This window comes from Orcinus orca, chromosome 6 (assembly GCF_937001465.1).
Source record: "Orcinus orca chromosome 6, mOrcOrc1.1, whole genome shotgun sequence".
NCBI classification, from domain to species: Eukaryota; Metazoa; Chordata; class Mammalia; order Artiodactyla; family Delphinidae; genus Orcinus; species Orcinus orca.
Genome location: NC_064564.1, coordinates 54,485,541 through 54,505,201, shown reverse-complemented (window position 1 = coordinate 54,505,201; position 19,661 = coordinate 54,485,541). Strand labels below are relative to the sequence as shown.

The 19,661-nt window shown below is 35.1% G+C and overlaps 1 protein-coding gene across 8 annotated transcripts in view; it reads left to right on the top strand.

The window, feature by feature from the left end:
• The window catches only part of CNTLN (centlein), a 331,436-nt gene that overhangs the window by 218,019 nt on the left and 93,756 nt on the right, over positions 1 to 19,661 (top strand). For 7 of the 8 annotated variants that reach the window (XM_033439732.2, XM_033439731.2, XM_049711050.1 and 4 more), the window contains 3 exons: positions 437 to 528; positions 7,003 to 7,544; positions 11,408 to 11,582. In XM_033439732.2, coding sequence (XP_033295623.1) covers positions 437 to 528; positions 7,003 to 7,544; positions 11,408 to 11,582 — 809 coding nt within the window. The remainder of the gene's footprint in view (positions 1 to 436; positions 529 to 7,002; positions 7,545 to 11,407; positions 11,583 to 19,661) is intronic. The other variant, XM_033439727.2, reaches the window with a different exon arrangement.

Genomic DNA, 19,661 nt, shown 5'->3' with positions numbered 1-19,661 from the left:
CAGTCTACCCTAATTCTGTTACTGTTTGCTTTGTTCAGCAATCACTCTGATCCTCCTGGCAGGGAACAAGATCCAGAGAACAAAACTAGTAGTGACTGTGTAGATAAAAAGGCAGTGAATTCTGCTTTTAAGGCAAAGGGGAATGGTCTACAAAAGAATGAAGATGGGAATAAAAATACAGCATTGTTAACCTGCAGATCTGTTATACCTTTGAAAATCTTACGCTGCAAAAAAGAAAGGGACACTATAAAGATACATAATTGTGAGACTGAAAATCTTGAAAAAGGTCACCATTCAGTTACTGGCCAAATACTTGACAATAAAATAGACTACGTTATTCATAGTTGAGAAACCATACACCCCTTTTTCTTAAAATGACAGAACAGTGTTTCAGGAGCATATGAGGTACCATAATATATTATTTATTCTCTGCCAGAAGAACTCTTTAGATACGGTGAAGATGATGGGGTCAAGAAGAGTACTCCAGAGAAGAATCGGAAAGAAATGTCGGAGCAGACATTGCAGAAGGTAGTCTAATCTTTACGATATTGAACTGAGCAAGTTAAATCTGAATTTTAACATAAAGGATTATATTTTAAAACGAGGCCTCATGAACTTAAACCTTGTGTGAATCCTTAACTTAAATTCAAAATCATTGGTTTACAAAAATGGGGTTAAAAAAATCAATGTTAGTGAAGTAAATGTGGAAACACTCATGCTTGTGTTGACATAGGTTTAAAATATTTTCAAAGATAAAAAGAATGATAACAATAGAAAGTATAAAAATTTACCCTCTATGTGTTTATTAGGTATAACTTAACTATTTTACTTTCTCTGTTACATTTCAAAACGCATACAGATGTACAATATTTGAACTAAAAAAGAAGCATAGTTTTAGCTTTATGCAGTAAAATGGTAATATGTTTATAATTTTAATTTTAAACTTGAAAATTATACATGTCTCATCTCATTTTAGATAAAAATTTATGCCCATATGATTTGGTATAGCTCTCCCTGTTTTAATAGAACCACTCTGTATAAACCCTATACTCACTTTACAACATGGCTATCTTTAATAGTAAAATGTTGTTTAAAAATCTTAACATTTATCTTTACAACTTTGTACTTAATTTACATTTTTGTATATAAATAACATTGTCATCAGTTTCAGTTAAGTGGGCTTGGTTTTATTTTAATACTTTTTGTTATTGTTATAAAGGAAATATTCTTAGAAAAAGCTGGAAGTTTACAGATATATAGACAAAAATATTAATGTAGCTACTTACATTTTGTATGTCTGTGAATTGATTCGTAGGAAATCTAGTGATATACAGCAGATGATATGATTCCTTATACTCCTAACACTTGCCATATGCTCAGGTAACACAGGCCGTCATCTCATTATTATGACACATATCAGTTTCATATTATAACATAAAGAACAAGAAATGCTCATGTTCGTTTATCTTAAGATAAAATAAGTAATTGAAATAATGTATGTACTGCCAGCTAGAACATGATACAGTTTATAACAATTTATCTTTTTTGTTTCAGAACAATATTCTTTTTTGCCAGGTTTTGTATAATTTTTATTTCTGTGGGTATATTGTACTACACTACTACTTACTACGTTAGGGTAGAAACCTAGAGAAGTTTATTATTTCATTCCAACTGCCATAAATGATGTGGAGGAGGAAAGGAAGTTTTCCTCTATTCTTTTAGGTTCTCAGATGAGATATCCCCGGTAATAAAAAGACAGATTAACAGGAAAAAACAAACAGAAGTTTAACAACAGGCATACCTCCTGTATACGTAGGAGATGCCCAGGAAAACTGAAGTAACACCCTGAAATGGTCCAAGCCGTCACCTTATACACCTTCCTCAGCTAAAGACAAGAAAAGATGTCGGGGCTGGGCAGTCAGTTACTACTCAGTTTTCAGAGCCTCTCCTTGTGTCTGCCGTTTCTTAAAAACAACCAGCTCAAGATAAGACATATGTCAAGGAGACATTTTGGGGTGGCAAAATTCTGCTCCCCTTCATTGACTACTACCATAGTAGATCCAGAAAGCCATTTTAAGTCTTAAAAGCCAACAGAAATTGTTTTCATTGGACCATGTGTCAAATTAGTGTACTAATTTGTCACTGTTTTTTTAAATATTAACCTAATGCAATTGTATGAGTCATGATTTAACCCCTTTAGTTGAGTTCCCTTATTTTAGAAGGATATATATGAAATTCATTCAAAATGGGTTTAAAAGACAGTAAAAACATGAAAACAATATTTGTATAATACATAGTAGAAATGAAACATATAAGTAGATCCTTTTTAAAATAATGTCTTAACATTTCACTCTGTTAAGGGATAAGTTGTGTCCCCCACCCAAATTCTTACGTCAAAGTCCTAATCCCCTGTATCTCAGAATGTGACTATATTTGAAGATGGAGGTCTTTAAAATTTTAATTAAGTTAAAATGAGGTTATTAGGGTTGAAGCCACCCAGTCTGTGTACTTTGTTACGGCAGCTCTAACAAAGTAATACACAAACTTTAAAAAGTCAGGTGTTTTATTTCAGTTTTGAAAGGAGCCATCTTTTTGGTAAATTAAATGCTCAGTACTGGACTTGAGATGATCTAATACCACACAAACCAAATGCCTTTAACACTTCCTCAGACTTTCATTTTCAAATATATATTGAAATTTTCCTTTCTGTTTTTGGAGAGGTGAAATCAGTTTGACAATTTTTTGAGAGTATACCTTGAATAACACTTTAATATGTGCTATGGACTTTCCCTTATCAAATTCTTTAGAAGTAGTATCTCTCTTGTCCTCCATTTTAAACTTAAATGCAAATAATTTTGACCAGTTCTTATGTTTAAACATAGGTTCACATTAGGCAGTTAACAGACTTTAAATATTTTAAACATAACAGACCTTAAAAAGGTACTCTTCCACTGGTATCTAAAATTTTCATGAGTTGTACCCAATCTTAAAAAAATGCCAATTTCCAAAACTGAAATCTCAAATTTAAGATGTTTGTTACATTTCTTCATTATGTTATATTTTAATCAAAAGTATAAAGTTGAGGGGCTTCCCTCGTGGTGCAGTGGTTGGGAGTCTGCCTGCCGATGCAGGGGACGCGGGTTCGTGCCCCGGTCTGGGAGGATCCCACATGCCGCGAAGTGGCTGGGCCCGTGAGCCATGGCCGCTGAGCCTGCGCGCCCGGAGCCTGTGCTCCGCAACGGGAGAGGCCACGACAGTGAGAGGCCCGCGTACCGCAAAAAAAAAAAAAAAAAAGTGTAAAGTTGATTTAATAGATAATTCAGCAATATTTAGTGCAAGTAATTATATTTTAGCTCAAGTAATATTATTAACTAGCTGTTATGATTAACAGTAATAGAGACAATAATGATAATGATGATGATGATGATGATGAACCGTCTAGAACTTACCGTCTACTGAGAATTGTGGTATATGATCATATTTAATGCTTGTAACCTGTAAAATAGCTGTTACTATTCCCATTTCACAGATGAGGAAACTAAAGGTAAAATAGGTTAAATATTTTACCAGGTAAAGCAATCAGAGCTAGAAGTGAGATCCAGACCAGGCTCAAAATTCAATTTCCCCTAGATTGCACTGCTTCTTACTAATATTTTTATATCACCACTGTCAAAATCATTTTTTAAAGGTATAATTGTTTATTTTCATAAAATAATTTTTAAAAAACAGTCTCTTCTATTCACGCCACCCTAGAATCTAACATGCTAAAATATTTTAAAGTATATTTATGAAAACTATACTGTTTGGGGCAGTGATTAAAAACCACTGAGAGAAACCAAAGAGAAAAAGGTGGTATTCTTTTTCTGCTTGTAGTATTTTTTAGTAAATGGAGACTATAATTTCGTGATAGAGTGATTTGGAAAAAGTAAAAATGTTCATGTATTCCTGAACACTGTATTTTCTGTCACATTATCCAGCTCTCCAATAAAGTATTTGCATTGAGAAAGAACAACAGAATTTGTTTCACAGAAATATACAGAGGTCTACAATATTCTGGTAGAAACTCATATACCTCTATTTCAGGTCAAGAGTAAGCCCTACAAAGACATAAGTCCAACAATAGGGAGTATATCATACTATGGAAAAAACTGATTAAAATTAGCTGAGATTCTTCATATTGTGTTGGGAAATATCCATGTCCCAGGGCAGCATAACCAATCGGTAAATGACTGTTGAATTAAATGAAGGGGGTTGAACTCACAAGAAGACTAAGGGTGCAGAAGGATCAGAGAGGACTGAAACTCACATTAGGAAACAACTTAGATCTTCACCATCATGAGTCAAGTCCAGTAAACTGGAAAGTGTTAAGAGTATGCATAAGTTTTTTGTGTATTTCTCGAATATTATTTTAAATCATTGGTTGTCAATGTATCAATAATGTTTTCTCCTTTGAAGAATTTGTTTTAAGGTAAGTATGAGTCCATATAGTTTTTCAATTGTTGTATTTTTTTGTCACATTATCCAGCTCTCCAATAAAGTATTTGCATTGAGAGGGATCAATAGAATTTGTTTCCCAGAAATATACAGAGGTCTACAAGTAGTCTGGTGCAAACTCATATACATCTACTCCAGGTCAAGAGTAAGCCCTGTTAAGACCTATAAAAGTTTCTTGCTTGACTCTTTCTTTCTTGACCCTAGTTCTTTGTTCATTTTCCACATATATCTGGGAAAGTCTTCTTCCCCATACGGCTTGTGGAATAGTGGGATAGGCACAAAATCCTGAACTTGAATCCCAGTTTAACCAGGAAATGTTTACGTCTGTGTGTTAAGTTTTCAGAGCTTCCATTTCCTCTTCTGGGAAGATAATTATCAATTCTGCTTACCTCACCTGTTTTTGAGATTATCAGAAGAGATTGTGTTTATTAAAAATTTTTATAAATGGTAAAATGTACTATAAAGGAACAAAATTTGCCACTCCAAAAGTCTCTTTGGCATATGGATTATTTTGAGTCAAAAATAATCAGGGCCCAAAAGACTCAGGAAGAAACTTTGACCTTCCACCTGACTGCCTAAGAGAATGAAGATAGAGGACCTATTCCAGGAAGGGAACTATCACCATAGATAACTGTAGTATAAACTAGGTGTGTGTTGTCAGGGAAGAATCTAGCAAATTGTCTGTTAAAATTTCTCTCTGTGTCCTGTTGTCTCTGCATGGTTCAGCAAACATTTGTTTACCACGAATTTGCTTTTCCATCTCCTTGTTAATTGCCTTCCTCCTAAACCACTAGCACCAACATCCTCTTTTCTCTTTAGCTGAAAATGGTATTTAAGGCGAGGAGGGTTTTGGCCATTTCATTGAGTTACTGTGTTTTCCTGGGTCTCTCCCATGTACACATGTTATAAAACCTTTGATTTTCTCCTGTTAATGTGTCTCATGTCAATTTAATTCTTAGACCAGCCATAAGAACACAGAAGGGTAGAGAGAAATGTCTTCCTCCACAACAGTGCTTTACAAACAGTGTTGAATATTTTTCAAGATTTAAGTTGAAATCAACTCCTCCTTGAAATTTTTGTACTCATGGCTTAGAATCAGTTGCTCTTTCCTTTATGTCCAGACTTATGGCACTTAGATTCTATCCTTTATTAGCTTTATTTGTGCAATTGTCTTTGTTTCTGAATAGTTTTTGAAATTAAGTTCAAGAATTATATATTATTTCTGTGTCCTACAACATGAATACTGTTTAATGAAATAAATGTAAAAAAATTAATTCATATGAAACCTTGAAATAATTATTTTAACATTGTTAGATTCCTTTTTTTTTTTTTTTTTGGTAAAAAGTTCCTGTATTGTATAAACTAAGGACCTCACAACTATTAAAATTACATTTTTATAATTTAGGAAAAAGCAGCCTCAATAGATCATTTTGTATTTAGGTCATCAGTTTTTCATATGATAGTTAAATATTGAAGGCTAATTTTATTTTAATAATAAAGTTTCCCTATGTACTGTTTTCAGACTTTTTGTATAAATTGTTTTTCTCTGAAAGTATTCTTTTTCACGAGTAGTAAAATGAGGGGGAGCAAAATATATCACCCCAAAATATGTCTCTTTGGCATATTGATTATTTTAGGCTGATTATTTTTAAGAAACTACAGACATAGGAAAAGCTCTGAAAACTGAGTAGAAGTTATCCCTTTGTAAGAAACATTTACATTTATAAGGGAAATCTCCATTTGTAAGAGGGTATACCTTGCTGTACCAGGAAGATGAAGATGACCAAATCTCTAAAAGTGTAATCAGTGGAGAAGGCAAGGACCTAAATCTGCTTAACAGCCAGACCCTTGTTTACTGTGCTTTTCCTGGGAACCTCCTATAACTGACTCCCACCCACCAAAATCTTACATAGTCTTTAGATGAAAATGGTATTTAAGGTGATGGCTTAGGCCATTTCGGGGAGTTACTCAGTTTTCCTGGGTATCTCCCAAGTATACAGGAGGTATACGTGATATTAAATTTTTGTTTTTCTCTTGTTAATCTGTCTTATATATTTATATAATATATATTTATATATCTTATATTATATTTTTATATTCTTATAGTTTTCTCTTGTTAATCTGTCTTATATCAATTTCATTCTGAGACCAGAAAGAACCTAGAAGGGTAGAAGGAAATTTTTTTCCTTCCCAACAGTAGACTATAAAGCCAAAGCACTTACAGTCTCAGAGAACTCTGCAGAGCTTATTAGCATACTTAGTTCTGTGTCATATTGTGTAGAATTTTAACTTCTTTTACCATCTGTCCTTTATTCAACAGATGTATTATTGCATTTTAGAATGTATTTATGTACACCACCTTAGAATTATTTAGAAATTAAGTACTTTAGATTTATTTTGTCCTTGTGCTAAATGAAATTTTATTTTCATAAGTTAGAAATGACAATAAAAATACAGTACATTCTAGTTTTGGACTTTTAAAAGAATAAATTAAACTTTTCTATTTAGGTCATTGAATTGGAAAATCGGCTAAAATCTTTTGAGAAAAGGTCAAGAAAATTAAAAGAAGGGAATAAAAAATTAATAAAAGAAAATGATTTCCTGAAATCCCTTGTAAAACAGCAGCAAGAAGACGCAAAGACCAGAGAAAAAGAGGTGGAACAACTGCAAAAGGGAAGTAAAGATGTAGAAAAAGACAAAGCTGAACTTCAAGTAAAACTCAGTGAGCTGGAGATAGAAGTCACTTCCCTAAGGAGACAAGTGGCAGAAGCTAATGAGTTGAGAAATGAAAATGAAGAGCTGATGAATTCAGTAGAGAAATTACAGCGTTCAGCAGACAAAGCTAAATCTGAGATGGCTACCACGGAAGTGAGATCTGGATCTAGACAATCTGATTGTAAGGCAACCACTACCAAGGTTAAATTTAAAGCGGCCAAGAAAAAGCGCGCCGTGGGTCGTTACCACACTGTTCTCAATCACTCCATCAAGGTCATGAGCAATGTGTTTGAGAACCTCAGCAAGGACGACTGGGAGGATGTGTGCGAAAGCAGGTAAGGCTCTCATTAACTTAGCTCAGTGGTGGGGACACTGTGCATATGTAAAGCACCAGCAAGTGGAGATTGAATTTCAACTACTGTCGATTTGGTATTCAGAAAAAATACTGTCAGATCCTTTGAAATATCTTGGGAGGTCTTGTTCTGAGCTTATTGACTGAAATTTGCATGCAAAATTAGCCACAACTGCATGAGTGTTTGAATAGGTGCCAGGAAACCCAAAAGAAGGCAATGCTTGATTTCTTCCAGTGATGCTATTTTCATGCAGTCATGAGGCTTGAAATTGACAGTTTGGCAGGTTGATTTAATTTGCTGGCCCTTTGCATATTCACCACTGACAGCTAAGGATTCCCAGGCAAGCCTACTAAGTCGGTTTAGTTATCTTGTGACATGGCAACCTGGGAGGAGAAACATTTTTTCCCCTTAATTTAGTTAGATAAATTTTGAATGACCCATTTCAGCTTGTTACCAGATGTCTACAAGCTGTTTAACATCCTTTAAATTAAGAACCATCTTCACTAATTATTTCATGTATGTATTATGCAAGTCATTGTGCTAACTTTAATTGAAGGAGGTTAAAAATTAGTTCTTTAAAGTTAAAGCTCTACAGATTCCTAGTTCTAAGTTATCTAACCCCTAGTGAATAACAACAGGGGAATACTAAAAATCTATAATATTTCTTACCCTTACCCCTGGCTATACATTCATACATTGAAGCACATCAGTAAAACCACAAAGGCAAGTGGATAATAGAACACCTCTTTTTATACCTAGATAATACGGAAGTTTAATGTGGCCAGAATTGTTAACAGACACATGGAACAATTTTCCATAATTCTGTCTTGGTTTATGATGGCGCATATTTCCTTTTATTTCCCCAAGTTTTTTTTTTTTTTTAAATCTGCAGTCATGATCTGTTTTAGATTTGGGATGTTTCTGGATAGTTTTCTTAGACATAGATCTGAAACATTTTAAAATGCAATTCTCAAACTTGTTTGCATATTAGAATCACCTGGGGATCTCATAAAAATTCCAAAGCTCAGGCCACATCCCAGAACAATTAAATCATAACTTCTGGAGTGAGATACAAGCTTCAGTATGTTTTGAGGCTCTCCAGCTGATTCCAATATGCAGACAAGTTTGCGAACCACTGTTTTAAACGATTAGTGGTCATGCCTCTGGTCTTTAGACAGGTGAAAAACTCAAAAACAAATTTACGAAAGTAAGGAAGAAAGACCAAATCTGCTTTCCTGTTTCTTTGTTACCTCTTCTAAGGTTTTCTTCCCTGTTCTCAAAAGCAGTTAGAGATAAAATCCTACTTAGCTTAAAACCCACTAAGGGCTTCCCTGGTGGTGCAGTGGTTGAGAGTCCACCTGCCGATGCAGGGGACACGGGTTCGTGTCCCGGTCCGGGAAGGTCCCACATGCCGGGGAGCGGCTAGGCCCGTGAGCCATGGCCGCTGAGCCTGCGTGTCCGGAGGCTGTGCTCTGCAACAGGAGAGGCCACAACAGTGAGAGGCCCGCGTACTGCAAAAACAAAAACAAAACCAAAACCCACTAAGTGTTTATCTTTGTCTTCCAGGAAATTCTGGTTTCATCTACTAATTATATCTCAGCCAGTTGGTACTACCACACTCTTCATAATATAGTGGTACATATTTACTGGTGTATGTATGTCTGAATAAATATGTGAAAGTTAAGGAATACACTCAGTTCAATTTCATCTTCTTGGTGCATGTGCAGAAGGTCACGTATTTTGGGGGATGTATCACACTATATCTCTTAAAACATAGGATTGTCATTTAAGTTATTAGCAGTGAAACTCAGTTTTACACTGTGAGGATTAATTGTTACATTTCCTGCCTGACAGAACGGTCTCAGGAATCACTCAGCTGCAAAGAATTCTCAAGCAATTAGAAATCCCACAATGGAGCCTCAGGACTTCAGGACATTCTATTTCTTTTAACTTTTCATAGTCTGAAATATAAGAAATTTACTTGGATACTGAGGAAAATAGAACTTGGCCCTTTATTTATTTGTATATAGAATATTATATAATTATTACCTTATGAATATTTATTTCCCATAGTTGAATAATATTACAAGAGCATGATGTCAAAGAACAAAAATAATATGATTTAGTAACGAGCATGAAGACCTCTATTCATGGGAAAACATGCATGGATAAGGGGAGTCCAGTGCCTAACAAGCTGTGGAGCACTCTTTCAAGGGTTTTGGGGCAGGAGGGAGTTTTATAGAGCATTATAAGAGGCAAAGCAGAAACAGGGCATGGCTAGGAGGTCAGGGATTTTCTTGTAAAGCTAGCGGGTCCTATTTTCTAGGGTAAGGTAGCTAGCTAAAGTTCGCAAACTAGCTAAAGCTGAATTGGAGGATTCTGATTGGTATATGTTAGCTTTCCTTGACAGTGATGCATTTCCCGTTAGTGCAGCTGACTTAGGTTCTAGTTTCTGACACAGGCCGGGCCGCTGGGGCAGCCTGCATTTTGTGGGTCCCGACATATGAATTATGTTTATCAATGCCCATTCACTGATAGGTAATAATCAGGAGTTGTTAATACCTAGAAGAAGAAAGACAGAATTTCAGCAAAACATGTTTATCAAATCTGTGGATAACGTGACACTGAAAGGGCTGGAAAATAGTTTACAAGATAGAATCAAAATCCCCAAAGATCTCAATAGACTGGGAAGATATAGTTATCCAGAAGACTACAGGGTCCTTTACTTGGCTATAAAATGTCAATTGTTCAACTATGCAATGGGAAAATATGGCACTTTGTAATAGTGAATGTAAAAGTATATTTTGTTAAATCCTGTAAGAGTCTCAGTACAATATGCATGCTGGAAAAGCTTATACAAATTTAGTCTACATCTACCAGGAGTACTACTAAGTAGTTCTCATTGTACACTCGAAGTATGAAATTGAATTCTGGACATAATCCTCCATCAAAATAAGCTGGTGTACTTTTCAAGAGGGACCAGGAAGGGAAAGCATCTCAAAAGCATTCATGTTAGGAGTACTTGAACAAGCTAGGGATGTTTTCCTTAGAGATGTTGCAAGCATCATATAACTATATCCAAATAGTTAGATCATCCATGTGGAAAAGGGATTGAACTTAAATTTCTGCTCAGCATCAACACCAGCACTTCTAATCTTCTTCCCTTTATTTTTTTTCTTTAACACAAACTATTAACATACTGTGTTTTATATATACATATATAAAATTTAGTCCTCTTCTTTGTCACCTGTCTCCCCACCCCACTGGGCTGAAAGCTACCTGAGGGCAAGGAGTTTAATCTATTTTTTTTTTCACTCACCACTTTACCCTTGTGCCCAGAAAAGTGCCTGGTACATAGTTGGTGCTTAACAAGTATTATATTGAATGATGAATACCCATAAGAGATGGAACTAGATCAATTCATGAAAGGCTCAGAGATTCAGATTTTGTTCCAGACTAGGAGAAAACTTTCTTTTAGAAATATTAAAGCTTTCTGCCCTGGGTCAGAAAGTAGTGAGTGTTCCAACCCTGCAAGCATTGAAACATGTGCTTCCTGAGTTAACACTTGGAGAAATACTATAGAAGTGATGCTGCAAGCATGTGATATTAGATAATCTAACTTCTTGATGAGATTTTATAATTTTGTAAAATATATTTAAACAATTTTCTCTCAATATATTTAGAGTAATTTTCTCTCTTAACAATGAGAATCAGTAAATGCCCAAATTAAACTTGTAGCTACCTATATAAACTGTGCTGTAATATTATTTGGTCTTGAACTTAAAGAGGTACGTTTAACAACTCTTCTTCTTGGGCTTTATATCCCCCCTTTTTCCCAAAATCAGTGATTCTGAAGCACAGACCGTACAAAATTTGGGGAAAATTATTGTAGAAACATCCCAGAAAATAAGTCCTACAGAGGATAGAGGAGACCAGAAAGAAAGCCAAACAGAAGACAGCCAAATGCAAGGCAAAGAAATAGTACAAATACATCCAAATGTAGATGGAAAGACTCCAAAGGTATATCACAATTTTGCTTAATTATAAGCTATGTTTTTAATGTTATCTCATGCTTCATAACTTAAATCAATTTTTGTTGCCAGTGATTTAATTTAAATCCTTAAAAAATTGTTTTCTTTGGAATATACAGTGAAAATACTCACTTTTTAATAATTTTCAAGTACTAATTTAGTACAATCTTTTGCATAGATGAACATGGAAATAGATATAATTTTCCTGAATATAAATCTTAAGGTATTTATCTTTCAGCCAAAAATAAATGAATGTGATAATAAGCTCATTGCTGTTTGCAGGTATATAAAATATATGAAAAGAAGAAATTTCTGTTTTTATATTAGCCTTCATGATAATAAATTATTTAGTCTGACTAAATTTTTAAATTTCTGATTTCTACGTAATGTATTTTATTCCCCAGTGTATTTTTTTTATTTTGCTGTTCAGATTTTTTTAAAATTTCAACCTAATGTATTTTATTCCCCAATATATTTTTTTTATTTTCTTTATTTTTATTTTTTCTGAAGTTTTATTTACATGTTTGCAATTGAGATGCTTATTCTGCTTATGTTTTTTTTTAACATATTAATTGGTGTATAATTTCTTTACAGTGTTGTGCTAGTTTCTGCTGTATAATGAAGTTAATCAGCTACACGTATATATATATTCCCATATGCTATCCCTCTTGCGTCTCCCTCCCACGCTCCCTATCCCACACCTCTATGTGGTCACAAAGCACCGAGCTGATCTCCCTGTGCTACGCGACTGCTTCCCACTAGCTATCTGTTTTACATATGGTAGTGTATATATGTCAATGCAACTCTCTCACTTCATCCCATCCCATCTTACAGTTCCCCCTCCCCGTGTGCTCAAGTCCATTCTCTACGTCTGCATCTTTATTCCTGTCCTGCCCCTATGTTCATCAGAACCTTTTTTTTTTTTTTTGGAGACTCCATATATATGTGTTACCATACGGTATTTGATTTTCTCTTTCTGACTTACTTCACTCTTTATGACAGACGCTGGGTCCATCCACCTCACTACAAATAACTCAATTTCATTTCATTTCTTTGGCTGAGTAATATTCCACTGTATATATATATATGCCACATCTTCTTTATCCATTCATCTGTCGATGGACACTTAGGTTGCTTCCATGTCCTGGCTATTGTAAATAGTGCTGCACTGAACATTGGGGTACATGTCTCTTTTTGAATTATGGTTTTCTCAGGGTATATGCCCAGTAGTGGGATTGCGGGGTCGTATGGTAGTTCTATTTTTAGTTTTTTAAGGAACCTCCAATACTGTTTCTCCATAGTGGCTTTATCAATTTACATTCCCAGCAACAGTGCAGAAGGGTTCCCTTTTCTCCACACCGTCTCCAGCATTTATTGTTTCTAGACTTTTTGATGATGGCCATTCTGACCGGTGTGAGGTGATACCTCATTGTAGTTTGAATTTGCATTTCTCTAATGATTAGTGATATTGACCATCCTTTTATGTGTTTGTTGGCAATCTGTATATATTCTTTGGAGAAAAGTCTATTTAGGTCTTCTTCCAATTTTTGGATAGGGTTGTTTGTTTTCTTGATATTGAGCTGCATGAGCTGCTTGTATATTTTGGAGATTAATCCTTTGTTAGTTGCTTCGTTTGCAAATATTTTCTCCCATTCTGAGGGTTGTCTTTTCGTCTTCTTCAAGGTTTCCTTTGCTGTGCAAAAGCTTTTAAGCTTCATTAGGTCCCATTTGTTTGTTTTCATTTCCATTTCTCTAAGAGGTGGGTCAAAAAGAATCTTGCTGTGATTTATGTCATAGAGTGTTCTGCCTATGTTTTCCTCTAAGAGTTTGATAGTTTCTGGCCTTACATTTAGTTCTTTAATCCATTTTCAGTTTATTTTTGTGTATGGTGTTAGGGTGTGTTTTAATTTCATTCTTTTACATGTATCTCTCCATTTTTCCCAGCACCACTTATTGAAGAGGCTGTTTTTCTCCATTGTATATTCTAGCCTCCGTTATTAAACATAAGGTGACCATATGTGCATGGGTTTATCTCTAGGCTTTCTATCCTGTTCCATTGACCTATATTTCTGTTTTTTAGCCAGTAACGTATTGTCTTGATTACTGTAGCTTTGTAGTATAGTCTGAAGTCAGGGAGACTGATTCATCCAGCTTTGTTTTTCTTTCTCAAGATTGCTTTGGCTATTCGGGGTCTTCTGTGTTTCCATACAAATTGTAAATTTTTTTGTTCTTTTTCTGTGAAAAATGCTATGAGTAGTTTGATGGGGATTGTGTTGAAGCTGTAGCTTGCTTTGGGTCTTATAGTCATTTTCACAATGTTGATTCTTTCAATGCAAGAACATGGTATATCTCTCCATCTGTATCGTCTTTAATTTCTTTGATCAGTGTCTTAAAGTTTTCTGCATACCAGTCTTTTGTCTCCTTAGGTAGGTTTATTTCTAGATGTTTTATTCTTTTTGTTGCAGTGGTAAATGGGAGTGTGTTCTTAATTTCATTTTCAGATTTTTCTTCATTAGTGTATAGGAATGCAAAAGATTTCTGTGCATTAATTTTGTATCCTGCTACTTTCCCAAATTCATTGATTAGCTCTAGTAGTTTTCTGGTGGCATCTTTAGGATTTTCTATGTATAGTGTCATGTCATCAGCAAACAGTGACACTTTTACTTCTTCTTTTCTGATTTGGATTCCTTTTATTTCTTTTTCTTCTCTGGTTGCTGTGGCTGAAAGTTCCAAAACTATGTTGAATAATAGTGGAAAGAGTGGGCAACCTTGTCTTGTTCCTGATCGTAGAGGAAATGGTTTCAGTTTTTCACCATTGAGAACGATGTTTGCTGTGGGTTTTTCATATATAGCCTTTGTTATCTTGAGGTAAGTTCCCTCTATGCCTACTTTCTGTAGAGTTTTTATCATAATTGGATGTAGAATTTTGTCAAAGGCTTTTTCTACTTCTAATGAGATTATCATGTTTTTTTTTTAACATCTATTTTGGAGTATAATTGCTTTATGCTCCTTTATGCTTTATAATTGCTTTATACTATTTTATAATGCTTTATGGTGTCTTAGTTTCTGCTTTATAACAAAGTGAATCAGTTATACATATACATATGATCCCATATCTCTTCCCTCTTGCATCTCCCTCCTTCCCACCCTCCCTATCCCACCCCTCTAGGTCATCACAAACCACAGAGCTGATCTCCCTGTGCTATGCGGCTGCTTCTTACTAGCTATCTATTTTACATTTGATAGTGTATATATGTCCATGCCACTCTCTCACTTTGTCACAGCTTACCGTTCCCCGTCCCCATATCCTCAAGTCCGTTCTCTAGTAGGTCTGTGCCTTTATTCCCGTCTTCCCCTAGGTTCCTCATGACTTTTTTTTTTTTCCTTAGATTCCATATATATGTGTTAGCATACGGTATTTGTTTTTCTCTTTCTGACTTACTTCACTCTGTATGACAGAATCTAGGTCCATCCACGTCACTACAAATAACTCAATTTCATTTCTTTTTACGGCTGAGTAATATTCCATTGTGTATATGTGCCACATCTTCTTTATCCATTCACCTGTTAATGGATACTTAGGTTGCTTCCATGTCCTGGGTATTGTAAATAGAGCTGCAATGAACATATTGGTACATGACTCTTTTTGAATTACGGTTTTCTCAGGGTATATGCCCAGTAGTAGGATTGCTGGGTCATATGGTAGTTCTATTTTTAGTTTTTTAAGGAACCTCCATACTGTTCTCCACAGTGGCTGTATCAATTTACATTCCCATCAACAGTGCAAGAGGGTTCCCTTTTCTCCGAACCCTCTCCAGCATGTATTGTTTCTAGATTTTTTGATGATGGCCATTCTGACCGGTGTGAGATATCTCATTGTAGTTTTGATTTGCATTTCTCTAATGATTAATGATGTTGAGCATTCTTTCATGTGTTTGTTGGCAATCTGTATATCGTCTTTGGAGAAGTGTCTATTTAGGTCTTCTGCCCATTTTTGGATAGGGTTGTTTGCTTTTTTGTTACTTAGCTGCATGAGCTGGTTGTAAATTTTGGAGATTAATCCTTTGTCAGTTGCTTCATTTGCTAATATTTTCTCCCATTGTGAGTGTTGTCTTTTGGTCTTGTTTATGGTTTCCTTTGCTGTGCAAAAGCTTTTAAGTTTCATTAGGTCCCATTTGTTTATTTTTGTTTTTATTTCCATTTCTCTAGAAGGTGGCAAAAAGGATCTTGCTGTGATTGATGTCATAGAGTGTTCTGCCTATGTTTTCCTCTAAGAGTTTGATAGTTTCTGGCCTTACATTTAGGTCTTTAATCCATTTTGAGCTTATTTTTGTGTATGGTGTTAGGGAGTGTTCTAATCTCATACTTTTATTTGTATCTGTCCAGTTTTCCCAGCACCACTTATTGAAGAGGCTGTCTTTTCTCCATTTTATATTCTTACCTCCTTTATAAAAGATAAGGTGACCATATGTGCGTGGGTTTATCTCTGGGCTTTCTCTCCTGTTCCATTGATCTATATTTCTGTTTTTATGCCAGTACCATACTGTCTTGATTACTGTAGCTTTGCAGTATAGTCTGAAGTCAGGGAGCCTGATTCCTCCAGCTCCGTTTTTCGTTCTCAGGATTGCTTTGGCTATTCGGGGTCTTTTGTGTTTCCATACAAATTGTGAAATTTTTTGTTCTAGTTCTGTGAAAAATGCCATTGGTAGTTTGATAGGGATTGCATTGAATCTGTAGATTACTTTGGGTAGTAGAGTCATTTTCACAATGTTGATTCTTCCAATTCAAGGACATGATATGTCTCTCCATCTATTTGTATCATCTTTAATTTCTTTCATCAGTGTCTTATAATTTTCTGCATACAGGTCTTTTGTCTCCTTAGGTAGGTTTATTCCTAGATATTTTATTCTTTTTGTTGCAGTGGTAAATGGGAGTGTTTTCTTGATTTCACTTTCAGATTTTTCATCATTAGTGTATAGGAATGCCAGAGATTTCTGTGCATTAATTTTGGATCCTGCTACTTTACCAAATGCATTGATTAGCTCTAGTAGTTTTCTGGTGGCATCGTTAGGATTCTCTATGTATAGTATCATGTCATCTGCAAACAGTGACAGCTTTACTTCTTCTTTTCCGATTTGGATTCCTTTTATTTCTTTTTCTTCTCTGATTGCTGTGGCTAGAACTTCCAAAACTACATTGAATAATAGTGGAAAGAGTGGGCAACCTTGTCTTGTTCCTGATCTTAGTGGAAATGGTTTCAGTTTTTCACCATTGAGGATGATATTGGCTCTGGGTTTTTCATATATGGCCTTTATTATGTTGAGGAAAGTTCCCTCTATGCCTACTTTCTGCAGGGTTTTTATCATAAATGGGTGTTGAATTTTGTCGAAAGCTTTCTCTGCATCTATTGAGATGGTTTCTCCTTCAATTGGTTAATATGGTTTATTACATTGATTGATTTGCGTATACTGAAGAATCCTTGCATTCCTGGAAGAAACCCCACTTGATCATGGTGTATGATCCTTTTAATGTGCTGTTGGATTTTGTTTGCCAGTATTTTGTTGAGGATTTTTGCATCTATGTTCATCAGTGATATTGGCCCGTAGTTTTCGTTTTTTCTGCTCTTTGTCTGGTTTGGTTTCAGGGTGATGGTGGCCTCGTAGAATGAGTTTGGGAGTGTTCCTCCCTCTGCTATATTTTGGAAGAGTTTGAGAAGGATAGGTGTTAGCTCTTCTCTAAATGTTTGATAGAATTCGCCTCTGAAGCCATCTAGTCCTGGGCTTTTGTTTGTTGGAAGATTTCTAATCCCAGTTTCAATTTCACTGCTTGTGATTGGTCTGTTTATATTTTCTATTTCTTCCTGGTTCAGTCTCGGAAGGCTGTGCTTTTCTAAGAATTTGTCCATTTCTTCCAGGTTGTCCATTTTATTGGCATATAGTTGCTTGTAGTAATCTCTCATGATCCTTTGTATTTCTGCAGTGTCAGCTGTAACTTCTTTTTCATTTCTAATTCTATTGATTTGAGTCTTCTCCCTTTTTTTCTTGATGAGTCTTGCTAATGGTATATCAATTTTGCTTATGTTCTCAAAGAACCAGCTTTTAGTTTTATTGATCTTAGCCATCATTTCCTTCATTTCTTTTTCATTTATTTCTGATCTGATCTTTATGATTTTTTCCTTCTGCTAACTTTGGGTTTTTTTGTTCTTCTTTCTCTAATTGCTTCATGTGCAAGCTTAGGTTGTTTATTTGAGATTTTTCCTGCTTCATAAGGTAGGATTGTATTGCTATAAACTTCCCTCTTAAAACTGCTTTTCCTGCATCCCATAGGTTTTGGGTCGTCGTGTCTCCATTGTCATTTGTTTCTAGGTATTTTTAGATTTCCTCTTTGATTTTTTTAGTGATCACTTCGTTATTAAGTAGTGTATTGTTTAGCCTCCATGTGTTTGTAATTTTTACAGATCTTTTCCTGTAATTGATATGTAGTCTCATAGCGTTGTGGTCAGAAAAAATACTTGATACGATTTCAATTTTCTTAAATTTACCAAGGCTTGATTTGTGACCAAAGATATGATCTATCCTGGAGAATGTTCCATGAGCACTTGAGAAAAATGTGTATTCTGTTGTTTTTGGATGGAATGTCCTATAAATATCAATTAAGTCCATCTTGTTTATTGTATCATTTAAAGCTTGTGTTTCCTTATTTATTTTCATTTTGGATGATCTGTCCATTGGTGAAAGTGGGGTGTTAAAGTCCCCTACTATGAGTGTGTTCCTGTCGATTTCCCCTTTTATGGCTCTTAGTATTTGACTTACGTATTCAGGTGCTCCTATGTTGGGTGCATTAATATTTATAATTGTTATATCTTCTTCTTGGATTGATCCCTTGATCATTATGTAGTGTCCTTCTTTATCTCTTATAATAGTCTTTATTTTAAAGTCTATGTTGTCTGATATGGGAATTGCTACTCCAGCTTTCTTTTGATTTCCATTTGCATGGAATACCTTTTTCCATGCCCTCACTTTTAGTCTGTATGTGTCCCTGGGTCTGAATTGGATCTCTTATAGAAAGCATATATATGGGTCTTGTTTTTGTATCCATTAGGCCAGTGTGTGTCTTTTGGTGGAAGCATTTAATCCATTTGCATTTAAGGTAATTATCGATATGTATGTTCCTATTCCCATTTTCTTAATTGTTTTGGGTTTGTTATTGTAGGTCTTTTCCTTCTCTTGTGTTTCTTGCCTAGAGAAGTTTCTTTAGCATTTGTTGTAAAGCTGGTTTGGTGGTGCTGAACTCTCTGAGCTTTTGCTTTTCTGTAAAGGTTTTAATTTCTCCATCAAATATGAATGAGATCCATGCTGGGTAGAGTAATCTTGGTTTTAGGTTTTTCTCCTTCATCACTTTAAATATGTCCTGCTAGTCCCTTCTGGCTTGCAGAGTTTCTGCTAAAAGATCAGCTGTTAACGTTATGGGGATTCCCTTCTGTGTTATTTGTTGTTTTTCCCTTGCTGCTTTTAATGTTTTCTTTGTATTTAATTTTTGATAGTTTGATTAATATGTGTCTTGGTGTGTTTCTGCTTGGATTTATCCTCTATGGGACTCTCTGTGCTTCCTGGACTTGATTAACTATTTCCTTTCCCATATTAGGGAAGTTTTCCACTATAATCTCTTCAAATATTTTCTCAGTCCCTTTCTTTTTCTCTTCTTCTTCTGGGACCCCTGTAATTCGAATGTTGGTGCATTTAATGTTGTCCTAGAGGTCTCTGAGACTGTCCTCAGTTCTTTTCATTCTTTTTTCTTTATTCTGCTCTGCAGTAGTTATTTCCACTATTTTATCTTCCAGGTCACTTATCCGTTCTTCTGCCTGAGTTATTCTGCTATTGATCCCTTCTAGAGTATTTTAAATTTCATTTATTGGGTTTTTCATTGTTGCTTGTTTCCTCTTTAGTTCTTCTAGGTCCTTGTTAAATGTTTCTTGCATTTTCTCTATTCTATTTCCAAGATTTTGGATCATCTTTACTATCATTATTCTGAATTCTTTTTCAGGTAGAGTGCCTATTTCTTCTTCATT